The sequence below is a fragment of the Cutaneotrichosporon cavernicola genome, assembly GCF_030864355.1.
Source record: "Cutaneotrichosporon cavernicola HIS019 DNA, chromosome: 6".
In the NCBI taxonomy this organism is placed as follows: Eukaryota; Fungi; Basidiomycota; class Tremellomycetes; order Trichosporonales; family Trichosporonaceae; genus Cutaneotrichosporon; species Cutaneotrichosporon cavernicola.
In genome coordinates this window covers 919,326-933,737 of record NC_083398.1, presented here as the reverse complement: position 1 = coordinate 933,737, position 14,412 = coordinate 919,326, and the positions used below count along the sequence as shown (strand labels likewise).

The following is a 14,412-nucleotide window of genomic DNA, read 5'->3' as shown; positions in this document are numbered from 1 at the left end:
TACAGCGACTACAATCAATCATCTCTCAACCTCTTCTCTTAAACTCGTGCAACTGACCAAGACGGCAACTTGACGATGGGACACATTCTCCATCCACCACGCACACCGCACCCCCATCCCGATGTCGAGGTCCCAGATCTCCCGGACATAATGGAGGACATGGACTTTGAGTGGCCAGAAGCAGGGCCATCGAGGCAGCGCTCGGCGCTCTCGGACGCGACACTTGGCCCCAAGGCGATCGCGGCGATGACAGGCGCGGTGACCACATCACTCCTCAGTACGTCCCCTCGGTTGCGGACATGACTAATCAATCCCAGTGACTCCTTTCGACGTGCTCAAAACACGTCTCCAAACCGTGCAGCCGCATATCCGCCCCGAATTCCTCCCGCCACCCGTCGAATGCTGTCAAACTCCGCTACTGATGTCTGGCGCTAGCACAGAGAGCATCGCCTGCGCGACTTCGACCTTGCCCCGCGCACCACCACCACGACCGCAGGCCGTCGCGTACGCACTCGCGGCACCCGAAGGTTGTTATCACCCCAGCAAATGGGCGGGCATCTGGGGCGAGGCCATGAGCTTTGAGGAAGCCATGACACGAGGGTTCCTCGCTCGCGGTGGGTTTGCCGAACCCAAGACGGCTCCAACCCGCGGATTCTGGAGTGAGGTTGCAGCCGTGCGCCGCGATGCTGGCGTCCGTGGACTGTGGAAAGGTGTAGGGACAACACTGTGAGTTGTCTGGGCTTGGCTCGGAAACAGTACCGGAGGCGGGGGTCCAGTCAAGACCAAACAAAACACACACAAAGTAGCTGATACCAGCACTATGGCCGTACCATCATCAGCGATCTACATGCTCGGGTACGAATACCTGCTGGCCAAGCTCGTCCCGGTCTTTACCAACCAACCTTCGTCGAACGCGGTCCTGACGCCCGCTCCACTCATCGCGGGTAGTCTCGCGCGCTCGTTTAGCGCAAGTATCATCTCGCCGCTGGAGATGTTCCGCACGCGTCTGCAGGCACTGCCGATGGAAGGGCAGCCGATTCCAACTTATGCGTCGACAGGGCGCGACATGCTCGCACTCGTACGCGAAAAGGGCGTAACCATCCTGTGGCGCGGTCTCGGGCCTACGCTCTGGCGCGATGTTCCTTTCTCGGGCCTGTACTGGGCCGGGTTTGAAATTATCAAGGGGCGCCTCAACAGCGCCAACTCGCCCTTGCCGCCACTCACGCCGATCGCCACGTCGTTTGTCTCGGGTGCTGTTAGCGGCACGTTTGCCGCCCTTATGACCCAGCCGTTTGACGTGCTCAAGACGCGCCGCCAGGTGTTTACACCCTCGCCTGGCTGTTCCCCAGAGGCCCTCCGCCACCGTGCAAGCACGTTCCCTCTCGCTCTCCACGTTATCCGCACCGAAGGATGGACAGCGCTCTTTGCTGGAGTCGTGCCGCGTTGCGGTAAGATCGCGCCCGCGTGCGGCCTCATGATCGCCTGTTATGAGGGCGTGGGCCGGTACCTCGAGGGCAAGAAGTAAGGGCCGGTGATCACCAAACAACGCTACAAGTTGCAGCTAGCTCGACAAGTGGAGCGGCCTTGATCGGCTGAGCGGTAGATCGAGGATGGTGCGGATATGGACACGCGGGTGGTTGCCGACATGCGTCACGTCTCGGAAGGACACGGAGTCATCTTAATCAGCATGTCGGCTGTCATCTATATATCGACAACGCCGACCCTGTCCCAAGCATTCGTAGACAATTAGACAACTAGATGACAACAACACAATGCATGGTATACAACTCTCTCTCTCTCTCTCTCTCACTCTCTAGTGGTGCGACTTGGTGTCTAGTGTCAGAGTAGTACCGTCGCGGTCACCGATGACCCCGACGACAACTGAAATGTCGTCCTTTTTACCTCCTACAAAGTCGATCCCCTCCTCGATCGCGCGCATCATGAACGGAGTGGTCGCTGTCATCTGCTCCGAGACAGCACGGGCACGGTCCAGCAACGCTTCAGAAACCAGCTGAGGCGAGAACGGTGGCAATGAACCAGACTGGTTTGGAGGAGCAAACTCGGACAATGTCTCCAGAATGTCCTCATCAAACTGGTATCAGCCCCTACTGCGTATCAGTAGCTCACCAGGTTGTCCATCAGACCGTCGCTGCCAACAATGACGACGTCTTCTTTCTCGACACCAATGTCATAGCGCTTGGCGTCCTTCATGGGCTCGTCGCGCGAGTGTGTCCCGAGTTGGAGAGGGAAGTTGAAGGCATGCTGCATCTCTGCGGTGCGGAATACGACTTCGCCCCGGCGGATGATGAGCAGGCTGCAGTCGCCGAGGTTGGCGACCAAGAGTGTCGAGTGGTGCAGCAAAGCGAGGAGGCACGTCGATGAGCCGTAGATTCCCTGTTGTTAGCCAAGATAGCCGGGATTCCGCTGGGGAGGCTCACCTCTTGGGCAGCACAGGCCAAGCATTTCTCGTACCCCTTTTGCATGATCTCAACTGGATCAAGCGGGCGTCGATGCTTCTGTTTCTCCTCCGACCCGCGCTTCCACGCGCGCGCCGCCCATCCAGAAACATCGTCGTCGGTTGTCATGTAATCATCTGCGCCAGCCCACCAGCGCTCCACCTCTTCCTCACAAAAGTGTGTCAACAAGCGAGCCCAGCGGCCTGGGTCTCCCGGGCCCGTGCCAGATCGGGACCACCCGCCAACTCCGTCCGCAACGCACACGCCATCGACACGTGCAAAGTAAGAGTCCTCGCCGACGGCCACAGACTGGAGCGTTGTTGGCGGTGTCACGTCGGGCAGTGGGAATGACCGCTGACGAGGAGGAGGGGGCTCGACGGCTCTCTTCCTCGACGGTGGGATATGCGTTCGCTCCTTGGGCGCACCGCTCGAGCCGAGGTGGAAGATGAGGCTTGAAGAGTAGAGGTTGAGGTTGTTTGGGTCGGGTAGCGACGTAGATGGCTGAATGTCGATGCCGTTGGACCGTGATCCGAGGTAAGTGAGGTGAGGGTTGGTGGCAGACGCAGTGCCGTTGTTGAGTTGCTGTGCTGGTGCAAGGACAGAATGGACTTCGGCTGGCTTGGCCTGCTTTGCAGGGTGGGGGGGCGAAGGAACCCGGACGATTGCAGCGGCTGCTGGAGGTGGCGGTGGGGGATTTGTAGTGGGATTGACAAAGTCGTTGAATGTTTGTCGCGGACGGTCAAACAGTAGGGATGGGGGAAGATACTGGGGGAGGGAGAAGAGGGCTTCCACAGAGGCACGGAGTGGGGATGACGACGAACTGTAAGAGCGACGTCCCAACTCTGGAGCGTCCCAGAGAGGAATCTGAGCAGTGTGGTGTTGGACGACTGCGTTCGAGGACGACCATGGTGCAGCACGGTGCAATGTATGGGTGTGAAGGTTTGCGTGGATGTGAGTGTGGGTGTGAGAATGGCGGGCTGGGTTAGAAGCCACCGAGGCCAGTGCGACGGGGTGGTGAATAACAGCCGAGGGCGCCGACGAGGCCGAGTGGGCGGCGAGAGTGCGTGCGAGGCCCTTGCCTAGTCCTGGCTTTGGCTTGGACATGACTGGCGAGTGGTGGGGCCTTGCACTTTGATGAGGAGTCGAGTAAAGGAGACGAGTGTAGGATGAGGTTGCAAGTGGCCAAGTGTTGTGTTGAGAGGTTGAGTTGAGATGGGAGGTTGGGAGTTGGTGGGGGATGGGGGAGGAATGGGAGGAGTCGGAAAGAGGGACTAATGGAAGTGTTGGATTGGGCGACGAGTGGGATCTACAGCGGCAACTGACTTTGGGTAAAAGGCTATTGGGTAAACGAAAGAGGGTAACGGTAACTAAGGAGTAATCAAAAGGTTAATTTGTTAAACAAGAGCTGCAAATGGGATGGAGGTGCTTTTGTAATCTACTTCTAAATGATGATGAAAATGGGAAATTCAAAGTGGGTGGCTGAACATGACTGTCGTCGTTTGTGTATAGCAGAGCTGGGCTGGGTGGCGGTGAGCCAACAGAGGAATTAGTAATGGGTGGCGGTAGTGGGAGCGGGTGGGGTCGGGGGGTCGGGGGGGCAAGGGGGTTGGGGGTCCACAGGTACTCCAGGGATTCGAGGCACGAAGCAAAAGAGGCACAGAGTCCCCACTCATCACCCCTTTCCCCCCACCATTTGATTCCGCTCTGCCACCCAATCCGTTATTTGCTACTTCCAACTACCTTACAATCGTTACCTCCACACTACAAGTTGACATGACCTGTACCGTCTTGACTCTAACCTTCTGCCTCCTCAAGCGCGTAATTGAGTAGTTTGATCTAACCCTGTTACAGGATCAGCCCAAACCTTTCCATTGTCACTTACATCGCTGTAGCAGCAGGTTGGCCACCGGGCTGTGGTACGTGATGAGATCCGACTGGCCAGCTGGTTGTGACAGTGACTCCGCGTTGGACGGTAACTGGGCCTGAACCCTTCAGGTCAGCAAGTATCAGGATACGTCACGCACCTCTCCACAACACCGTCGACAATCTCACGCGCTAGTGCTGGGTTGTTCAGTCCCAGAGCTGCTAATCCAGCACGGATGGCGTTCAGATTGTAAACAGAATGTGGGTGTCGGTTGGCGGCCGAGTCGAGCGCTGGCAGCAGGACCTGATCCAACAAGTTACCCTTTACGGGCCCAGTAGGCGGCTGGGCCTTGATTGTTTGATCACGAGAGCTGGGCTCTTCTAGTTCTGGTTGCTGTTGTGGGCTTGAGTCGGGCACAGTCTGATCGCCAGTCGCACGTAGTCCTTTCACGGTGCTAGCATCGATCGACGTCTTTGCGCGTCAGTATCTCAAGTGGTGCTCGCTCACCTCCAGTGCCTCGAGGTTGAGATTCACCGGCACGCCCTTGAGTGTCCCTCGGATAGTGTCGTCAAAGTCCCACTCTGTCGTGACTGTAGCCCCCATAATTGTGGCGGGATCAGGCTTCGATGTCGCCTTCTTCTTTTGATTGGACTTGTAAGTCGCGTATCGCTTGACCAATTTCTCCAGATCAGAGGTGGACCCTGCTCGGCGGATGAAGGGATGTTGAAGCAATGCCTTCGCGGTGGCTCGCTTGAGTCAGGATGGAAGAACAACAGGCGCTTACATTCTTCGGTTCCTTCTGGAGACACATCTCGACGAACGACCGAAAGTCTTTGCTGTAGGAGCCCTCCAGCCGTGGCGCGTCGAGCTTGGGGATCATGAATAAGGCCTTCATGGGATGAAAGTCGGCCATTGGCGGCTCGCCCTTGGCCATTTCAATGGCAGTGATACCCAGAGACCAAATGTCTGCCCTCGCGTCGTAGCCTGTCTGTTGGATGACTTCTGGTGCCATCCAGAACGGGGTGCCGACAAATGTGTGTCGTTGGGACTGGTACGCCGACAGCTGGGCGGCAACGCCAAAGTCGGCTGCTATCAGCCACAGTAATGCAGGCGGCCTCACCAAGTTTGACTTCACCGGTGGCAGAGAAGAGGACGTTGGCAGCCTTAATGTCGCGATGGATCTTGCCCTGCGTGTGGAGGTAGTCGAGCCCAAGCAACAGCTCACGGCAAACGGCTGAAGTCTGGGCCTCGGTGAAGACACCTGGTTGGAGCTTCGGCGTCAGCCAGCTCTCTCACAAGCAGACTCACCAAGTCCTGGCAGCTACCTCCGGCAAGATATTCCATCAGGATCCATAGGCGATAGCCCTTGATGAAGCTGCCGTAGTACCGTGTGACCTTGTCGGAAAGGCATGTCCGAAGGTGCGCAATCTCGGCTTGGATCTCATCAAGATCATCCGTAGTGGTCTCCAAGTCTGCCTGTCAGCATATTCACGCACGGACCGTCCACTGATGATCTTGATGGCGACCACTTGGCCAGTCTCGTTATGGACGCTGCAAAGTCAGTCGCGTCCGCAGCCATACGTACGCTTTCCAGACCGTGCCAAAGCTTCCCATACCGAGCTTCTCTAGCAGGGTATAAGCGGATGACTGGTCTGTTTCTGGCTCCATTGTAGTGCTTGTTGCTGTCGGAGAAGAAGAGTTTACGCGTAGATGAGGATGGGGATGAAGATGAGGTGGAAAGTATTCAAGCAGTCACGGCTTGTTGTCAGGAGTCACTGTTGTTTGTTTTCGAGATTCGCCCTGTGGATGACTTGCCGCATGTTGGGTGGCAAGTGTCGAATTGGCGGGAACAAAAAGTATACAAGTGTGGGGTAACGGGGGTTTACAAAGTCGCAGCCTTGTCCCACGTTCAATAACTTGCCACTATACCATCCATTCCATCCTGCACACTCACCTCTTCTGACGATAATGAGGGCGTTCTACTATGACGAGCTCCCGTATGCCTTGTGGTACCTACCGCGCTAACGTACAGCGGCGACCAACGCCTCATGCACGACTCGGGCCAGGCCGTGTCCCAGCAGACCCTCTCCGATCTCGGCGTCCTCTACCACAAGATCCCCATCGACGCCGAGGGCACGTGGAAGCAGTCCATTGACAAGTTTGCCCAGACGCGCGGCTACAAGAACGTAAGGACCGCGATGCTCGCACGAAGACTCTTCTAACTCCAGCGCGACCAGATCAACGTTACTCCTAGAGGGTTAGGCGAGTCATATGAGGCCAAGATCAAGATGTTCTTTGACGAGTGAACTAGCATGCCGGTTTACATAGCTAACGACAGGCACCTGCACGATGATGAGGAGATCCGCTACATTCTTGACGGTTCGGGCTTCTTTGACGTCCGCGGTAAGCTCGGTCTCGCGTACTCTGCTGATGACTGGTGGAGTCACTACGGGAGACAAGAGGTGGATCCGGATCCACCTCGTGCAGGGTGACCTCATTGTACTGCCACCAGGGTAGGTCGTGGCCAGCTGAACGAGCTGATTACCAGGATTTACCACCGTTTCACTGTTGACGAGGGCAATGACATTACCGCAATGCGGTTGTTCCAGGACGAGCCAAAGTGGACCCCGTACTCTCGCGCCGAGGATGGCACGGACACCCGCGAGTCGCGCCACGAATACGTCAGGTCCGTAGCTGTGGCGGCCTAAGTGTTTATAGTTTCTTGACTGTTTTAGACTGCTGCTTTGACATGCCCACTTTGACCATTGCTTTGTTCCGAGCATACCGTTAGTTCCGAAGACATTCAGACAGACGCATACAAGGGCAGCCGTCCACAGCCATCCCACGCACCACTTTCTGGTGACTCGAAACCGGTTTGACTAATTGTCTGATTGTCTGGTTGCCTGGTTGTCTGGTTGTCTGGTTGCCTGGTTGTCTGGGTGTCTAGTCGTCTGGTCGCCTGTTTGCCTGTTTGCCAGAGTTCACGTCGCAAAGAAGTCAACTTTGGGCCTTGCCTTGCAGCCACGGCCATGCAACAGACCTACATGCCACTGCGGTGCTATTACTGATCACGCCTCCGACGCCTCTACCTCTCAGTCTGCCTTCTGTTCCACACTTCCTTTATGCGCCTGGTCCTCTCCCTCTGCAGTGAGGCCAATCTGGTGCCATGACGACGTCTCCTGGCGAGTGATTTCGCGCAGCGCCATTGTGGCGTACGACGAGGTCCCCAAAGACCATGAGATCTTGAGCGCGTTGAATTTGCCCTCTGCATCATCCAGCGCTGGGACGTTGAAGCCGAGGAGACGGTCCTCGTCAGCCTGAGCAAGAGGGATGTCGGGGTCCGTGTACCTCACGTGCTCCCACGAGACGTTAAACGGCTTGTGCACGATCTTGCGATAGCTCCCTGGTAACGAGTACTCCCTGGGTCGCGTCAACAGCTTTCAAATGCTCCACTCACCGCTGCTCCCGGCGCATCCTACGTGGGTCAAGTCCATCGGCCGCCATCATATCCTCGTACAGCTTGCCAAGCGGGCCACCGGGGTACTCAATATGCCAACCAGGTAAGGGCATGACGACGTCAGTGAGGCGATAGTCGTTGACATCCTCCTCTGTCAATTCCTTGACCTCTCGAGACGCCGCAGATTTGGGCTTGCCGTCGCCGTCGTCTCCGTCTGGTTTCAGCATCGACTTGAGAAACGAATAGCTCACCGTCATCACCACCGTCGGCATAGACGAGGTCTCCTGGCAGAGCGGATGTGTTGGACATCTTAATGCGTGCCGAGACGACAATGTTCCAGATATAGCTCTGGTAAGCATGGACGTACATGCTGCGCAGATTGCGAGGAATCTCAGGGTTAGCAGCGGGGGCAATGTGTGCTCACAGCTGTAAGAGCACCAAGCTTGTCCTTGACGAGGTTGCCTTTCCTCCAGTGCTCCCAGATTGCACGCTCAGCGACGGAGCGACGCGGCATGATCTCCAGCGCCTTCTTGTAGTCCTCATCTTCAAGCCAGATCAGCCGAGCGCGGGTACAGTCTGGGTGCTCTCCTTCACGAAGCGAGAGAATGGAGTCGACAGCATCACCCCACTTTTGCAGCAGAAGAAGTAGCCCCGTGACGTGCGTGGGAACGGTCGATGTCCCAAAACGCTGCATGCCTACCAGTGTCAGTGTCGTGTGGAGCTGGAACTCACCATAATAGTTGACAAAGCCATGGTCCCGGATCGATGCCATAGCAGCATCAATTGCCTCCGGACTGTCGCCTTGGACGTTCCTACAAGTGAGCTGAAATCACGAACAAGAACCCACCGGAGTGTGATGGTAAAGTGGTTGCCCTTGAGCATCCCCAGGTCAAGAGGTTTCTGAGCATAGCAGAGGTCACCGATACGAGTTCCTCGGTCCCCGCGCCGCGTCACTGCCTCCTCCTCGGACCGCCTCCCAGCCTTCACGCCATTGACGGCTCTCCACATGTCATCAAGAGTCCAGTTACCGCGCTTGAACGACACGCGCTGTGCTGTAACAGCACGCTTGTCCTTGGTTCCGCACACACTGAGATCCTTGTTGTGGACCTTGAGGACGCGCGAGATGTGCCCGAGGCAGTCCATCGTTTCGCGGTTAGTTTTCTGCAGAGTGAAATGAATGTATCGGGGAAGGTTTGACCGCTCTGGCGAGTCAGCGACGCCACTCACGCCATCACTCACGCTTTCCCTGCTGCCTCTGCCCGTCACCCCTACGTTGGTTAGACCAACGAATGACAATCTTCTGATCACCGTTGGGGTCGTCGCGCGCCGATGTCTCGAAGCGACCATTGAACAGCTCGCGAATCGCCTTGTGAGCAGCACCCCGCGCCTCCTTCTCAGAGATGACCTTTGTATTAGTGTCGGGTTCCTGCGCAACGTACTTGGGAAACGACCTCGCGTTTATCCGCCGGACCCCATGACGGGTCGCTTTGCTGGCGACCGCGGCCACGGCCGCGGCCTTGACCAATGTTCATCTCCTCTTCCTCATCCGTCATCTTTAATCGAGGACCACCCCATCCCGCGTCCACAGGTCTCTTGACATCCTTACCCTCGAGAAGGAGGGCATGGAGAGCAACGATGGTCTCGTCGGAAAAGTGCGACCGCAGAGCAGTCGTGGTCGAGCCCGTCCAGTCAGGCCGGTTGTCGACCACAAGCTGCGATGAAGGTTCCGGATTCGCGTCCGTTACAGTGTTCTTGGCAGGGCCCTCTGCGACATCGGCGACCTGAGGCTTCTGCTCGCTTACAGGACCGACCTTTTGCGCATCAGCCAAACCCTCCGTTGGCGCGCCAATGTCGACAAGGTGGACAATTTCACCGGAGAGAGAAATCTCGTTGACAAGGAAGTCCGTGAATCTGGTGTTAGTAGAATTCCACAAGTTGCGCTCACCTCTGCTTAATGACACCCTGGATGCCAGTGTAGTGAGGGTCCCCCAGGTAGGCGAGAATACCAACCTCTGGCTCACCCACGAAGCCCTTCTTCGCGGATAGGTCAGCCTTTGACCCCGTCGCGAGCTCAAGTGACGCAGGAAGTACTGGTGGCTGGGGCTTCAGACTAAGACGCGACACAGGATGAGCGCCTTCACGAGGAGAGTCAATGACCGGTGCGCTGCTCTCATTGAGCGGAGACGTCGCCCTTGCACGCTTGGGTTCAGGCTCTCCTATGTCCTCTGGGTGAGGGCGCTTGCCTTCCTGTGGAACGCCGGACATTGCAGCACCAAATGTGGGCGAGAAGGATGAAGGAAGGTGTCAGGAAGGGTGAGGTGCGGAAACTTTGGGAGCTGACAAGTGGAGGTATGTCAAGAACAACACAAGCCACGTGAGCTTACGTCTGATAGATGATCTACGACACGTGGGCAATCGGACCAGCTGTGGGTCTCAACTTGAGCGCTCATCCTTGACCGCACAAAGCGAAGTACTCGACATGACCGCCAATAGTAGGCTTCCCGAAAGTCTGCGGGCAGTAGGGGTCGTGCCGAAGAGCAGTGCACTTGATATGCGTTTGAGATTGAGCTGCAAGTGCTGACGCAATTGACTGTGAAAGCTGTCAAGTTTTATTCGCACCTTGAGAAGCACATCTGATCCGAGTCACCACACACCACATGTGGTAAGATGCGAGAGATCAGTGCAGATTAATGCGAGCAAACGTTACCGCACGATTGGATGTCACTCGAAAAACGCACGACCAGTCTAACAAAAATAAAGGAAGACCGAGATGCCAGGCCGTGTCATTTGGTGCTACAAGCAAGACGTGAACAAGTCACATCAGGGCATAATCAAGATAAGACCAGAGTAGTAAGTAGAGGAATCGGTCATCGGCAAGAGTCAATTGCCGGGATTCGTGCCGCGGAACCCATTTTTGCTCAGGCAATGACAGAGTGAGAGGGCATGGGAATCCTTGAACACCCGTGTCATCTGTTGTCACTCCTTCGGAACAACGGCCAAAGATGCGGTTCCGATCCACGTTTACCAGGGCTGTAATGTAATACTCAAGGCAGAAGGAACCCCGTGGAGCCATTCAGCCACAGGTGGAGGTGGAGGCTGAGGCAACCCTGAATCCTCCTCATCTATGAACACAGAGTCTAGTCTGTCGCGCGCGACATTAGGTCGCATGACTTTGACATCTGTTTTCGGAGGGAGGTCTGCCTTTCGGTTCGTGGTCGATGCTTGAACATAAACATGATGAGTATTTACAATAAACAGTACGACTGGTCTCCAAGTTTCTGCCACTCCCTGTGCTGACATGTGTAAAAGGGGATGCGGAGCGTGCGTTAGTTAGGGTTGTGGCCACGACGGTGATCGCCTCACAAGACAGCTGAGTGACAAAGCTGGGAACAAGTGAGAGACATTGCGCATGTGCGGTCAGGCGGCCATTGCACAAAGTTTGGCGTAGGAGTGGAGGATACTGCCTCACCAACGTCAAAAGTTGCAAGCCTTGAAAGGGGGTTTCGGCGTTGAGTACATGGTTGCTGATCACATCGAGTGCTCTTTACAGTTTCGGCGCTACAAATCCGAAACTAGCGTCCAGGCTTGGATAGGCGACGGACGAGCAACAAGTTTGTGTGACTCGAACATGGATGTCGACTCACGCGACTACTCGGCCGGTCGGTCGGAACGGCAGGAGCAAACGGCCACGGGAGTAGACCGGATACCGGAGGCACGAAAGAGCGAGCAAGGGTATTAACAGAGCGGTGATGTAACTGCGTGTTGAATCAAATCTAGTGGAGAATGGAAAATGGTACAAATGGCGGAGGGGGCGGAGGGGGCGGAGGGACGGGCTTTTAGGAAGAACTAAGGGAAATTGTCAAAATCCGAGTAACTCCGCGATTTCATTATCGCCACCTATCCACGCCTTGTACGCGATCATGTGAGCCTGTTTGAGATTTTAGAACCCCCTCTGCTCTTCTGCTCATGGGTTGATGCTCTTGCGGTAATTGCGGCATTGTAGTGCGATGGCAGGGAGGGCCTATCCTGTGGCTTACATGGCTCAGCCCGATGGCTGATGAGTGATGGAGTTGATCGGCTGTGATAATGTGCCTGGAAGGAGGCTGACCTTTGGCCAGGCGAGGTACGTCGGCTCAAGGGCAACATGAGGTATGAGTGTGGAGGGGAGGTATTGGGGGTATTGGGGTGGGGGGGAGGGGGGGGGGGGAAGCAGGGTTACGAGCAGAGAAACGATTTGTATTCTGTGTAGGGGAGGAGGGGACAGGTGGTCGGGTACAAGGAGGTTTGTTGGTAGTAGTAGCTTCCGGGTTGTAATGGAACCGGACAACGGCTTGTCGGCACCACAAAGTAGCCGAAGGGCCTGATGTAACATTTCGGTGGATCTTTGTTGGAGCTATGTCCCCTCGAACTTTGGTTGGACCATTGCATTGTTGGATTCACAAGGTCGTTACGGGTCGTTGACCGCTTCTCACCCGACCCAGTAGTGTGGCTCTGTTAATCCCCCATCTAGACTATTAACGCCATCAGCTGTCTCGAATCTCGTGATACTTCATAAAGACCGAGCTCCAACTCGACTTTTGCTTTCTCTTTCTCCTCAACCAACCCCCCTCCCTCTCACCCAAAAACACACATCTCCAACAATGCAGGCCGAGATCAAGACTTTCCAGGACGAGGTCAAGGCCGTCGAGGAGTTCTTCAAGGTTAGTTTCGACGTCATCATCCCTCACTCAACCCACCTTTTCATCACCACCGATACTGACTACTCTAGCTCCCTCGCTTTGGCCGCACTAAGCGCCCCTACACTGCTGCCGATGTCGTGTCCAAGCGCGGCACTATCCAGCAGAAGTACGCTTCCGACTTTACCGCCCAGAAGCTCTACAAGCTCCTCGAGACCAAGGCTCGCGGTGAGGGCGGTGGCTGCTCGTTCACCTACGGCGCGTGAGTTTTCACAATCGAGAACATTTGGCTGACCAATACAGTCTGGACCCCGTCCAGATCACCCAGATGGCCAAGCACCTCGAGACTGTTTACGTCTCGGGCTGGCAGTGCTCTTCGACTGCTTCGTCGTCGCTTGAGCCTGGCCCGGACCTTGCCGGTGAGCCACATTTTGCCGAGCATCGCTAACAACTTTAGACTACCCCTCCAACACTGTCCCCAACAAGGTCGCTCAGCTCTTCACTGCTCAGCTCTACCACGACCGCAAGCAGCGCTACACCCGTAGCACTGCCATTGCCAAGGGTGAGGACCCCGGAGCTTACATCGACTACCTCCGCCCCATCGTCGCCGACGCCGACACTGGTCACGGTGGTCTCACCGCTGTCATGAAGCTCACCAAGATGATGGTCGAGTCCGGTGCCGCCGGTATCCACATTGAGGACCAGGCCCCTGGTACCAAGAAGTGTGGCCACATGGCCGGCAAGGTCCTTGTTCCCATCTCCGAGCACATCAACCGTCTCATTGCCATGCGTCTCCAGTGCGACATTATGGGCACCCAGAACCTTGTCGTCGCCCGTACCGACTCGGAGGCTGCCACCCTCATCACCACCAACATCGACCCCCGCGACCACGCCTCTATCCTCGGCTCGACCAACCCCAACCTCCGCCCCCTTGCCGAGCTCATGAACGAGGCTGAGGCCGCCGGCAAGAACGGTGCTGCTCTCCAGAAGATCGAGGACGACTGGACCGTCTCGGCCAAGCTCCAGCTCTACAACGACACTCTCGCCGCCGCGCTCAAGGCTCAGGGTGTCAACCCCGCCCAGTTCCTCCAGCAGGCCGAGGGTGCCTCCAACTCTGAGTCGACCCGCCTCGCCAAGGCTGCCGGCCTCAAGACCCTTCCCTTCTGGGACTGGTCTGCGCCCCGCACTCGTGAGGGCTACTTCCGTCTTCAGGGTGGCACCAAGTGCGCCATCCGTCGTGCGATTGCGTTTGCTCCCCACGCCGACCTCATCTGGATGGAGACCAAGAGCCCCATCTACGCTCAGGCCAAGGAGTTCGCGGACGGCGTTCACGCCCAGGTCCCCGGCCAGTGGCTCGCGTACAACCTCTCGCCCTCGTTCAACTGGGACGCCGCTGGCCTCGGCGCCAAGGAGATGCAGTCGTTCGTCTGGGACCTCGGCAAGCTCGGAGTGAGTCTCTCCACCATCATACCCCCGATCTCTTCTCATCTCCAACTCCCGTGAACAGCGCTGACAGAAGTTTGTCTTCCAGGTAAATATCGCAGCTCGACGGCAGGACACATAATAGAGTATTCGCTAACCCATCGCAGTTCATCACCCTCGCGGGTCTCCACTCGAACGCCTACATCTCCGACCTGTTCGCGCAGAACTTTGCCAAGGAGGGCATGAAGGCCTACGTTGAGCTCATCCAGCGCCGGGAGCGCGACATTGGCTGCGACGTCCTCACTCACCAGAAGTGGTCGGGTGCCGACTACGCCGACTCGCTCCTCACGACCGTCACGGGCGGAATCTCGTCGACCCGTTCTATGGGAACTTATAACTCCGAGAACCAGTTCGCGTCCAAGCCCAAGTTGTAAAGAGCAAGATGCTTGCTTCGTAACAGTCTGTACCATGATAGGGGAGCAGTGTGCCTATGCAGAGTAGAATTGTGGATCCAACGAGCCGACTGACCTGGGCGCT

General features: G+C 56.6%; 6 protein-coding genes across 6 annotated transcripts; 3 read left to right on the top strand and 3 right to left on the bottom strand.

Annotated features, from left to right (window-relative positions):
- Positions 1-75: 75 nt before the first annotated feature.
- MTM1 (uncharacterized protein) lies at positions 76-1,525 on the top strand (the record flags this gene model as incomplete). Its single annotated transcript, XM_060602816.1, has 3 exons — positions 76-277; positions 318-726; positions 817-1,525. 3 exons carry the CDS (start codon positions 76-78, stop codon positions 1,523-1,525), a joined length of 1,320 nt encoding a protein of 439 aa, XP_060459172.1.
- Positions 1,526-1,813: 288 nt separating this feature from the next.
- CcaverHIS019_0603650 (uncharacterized protein) lies at positions 1,814-3,560 on the bottom strand (the record flags this gene model as incomplete). The annotated part of the gene is made up of 4 exons (XM_060602815.1): positions 1,814-2,092; positions 2,128-2,394; positions 2,439-3,320; positions 3,450-3,560. 4 exons carry the CDS (start codon positions 3,558-3,560, stop codon positions 1,814-1,816), a joined length of 1,539 nt encoding a protein of 512 aa, XP_060459171.1.
- A 706-nt stretch (positions 3,561-4,266) lies between these two features.
- Positions 4,267-5,988, bottom strand: CcaverHIS019_0603640 (uncharacterized protein; the record flags this gene model as incomplete). Its single annotated transcript, XM_060602814.1, has 9 exons — positions 4,267-4,298; positions 4,339-4,445; positions 4,481-4,791; positions 4,828-5,070; positions 5,105-5,406; positions 5,441-5,591; positions 5,629-5,792; positions 5,828-5,871; positions 5,906-5,988. 9 exons carry the CDS (start codon positions 5,986-5,988, stop codon positions 4,267-4,269), a joined length of 1,437 nt encoding a protein of 478 aa, XP_060459170.1.
- A 300-nt stretch (positions 5,989-6,288) lies between these two features.
- Positions 6,289-7,028, top strand: ADI1 (uncharacterized protein; the record flags this gene model as incomplete). The annotated part of the gene is made up of 5 exons (XM_060602813.1): positions 6,289-6,317; positions 6,353-6,506; positions 6,549-6,622; positions 6,659-6,808; positions 6,869-7,028. The coding sequence occupies 5 exons, from the start codon at positions 6,289-6,291 to the stop codon at positions 7,026-7,028; spliced, it is 567 nt and encodes a 188-aa protein (XP_060459169.1).
- Positions 7,029-7,412: 384 nt separating this feature from the next.
- On the bottom strand, positions 7,413-10,042 carry PUS7 (uncharacterized protein; the record flags this gene model as incomplete). Its single annotated transcript, XM_060602812.1, has 9 exons — positions 7,413-7,740; positions 7,778-7,991; positions 8,029-8,167; positions 8,202-8,473; positions 8,510-8,589; positions 8,625-8,979; positions 9,017-9,182; positions 9,217-9,688; positions 9,723-10,042. 9 exons carry the CDS (start codon positions 10,040-10,042, stop codon positions 7,413-7,415), a joined length of 2,346 nt encoding a protein of 781 aa, XP_060459168.1.
- A 2,375-nt stretch (positions 10,043-12,417) lies between these two features.
- Positions 12,418-14,309, top strand: ICL1 (uncharacterized protein; the record flags this gene model as incomplete). The annotated part of the gene is made up of 6 exons (XM_060602810.1): positions 12,418-12,477; positions 12,546-12,715; positions 12,757-12,872; positions 12,911-13,902; positions 13,973-13,984; positions 14,043-14,309. The coding sequence occupies 6 exons, from the start codon at positions 12,418-12,420 to the stop codon at positions 14,307-14,309; spliced, it is 1,617 nt and encodes a 538-aa protein (XP_060459167.1).
- Between the last annotated feature and the right edge of the window lie 103 nt (positions 14,310-14,412).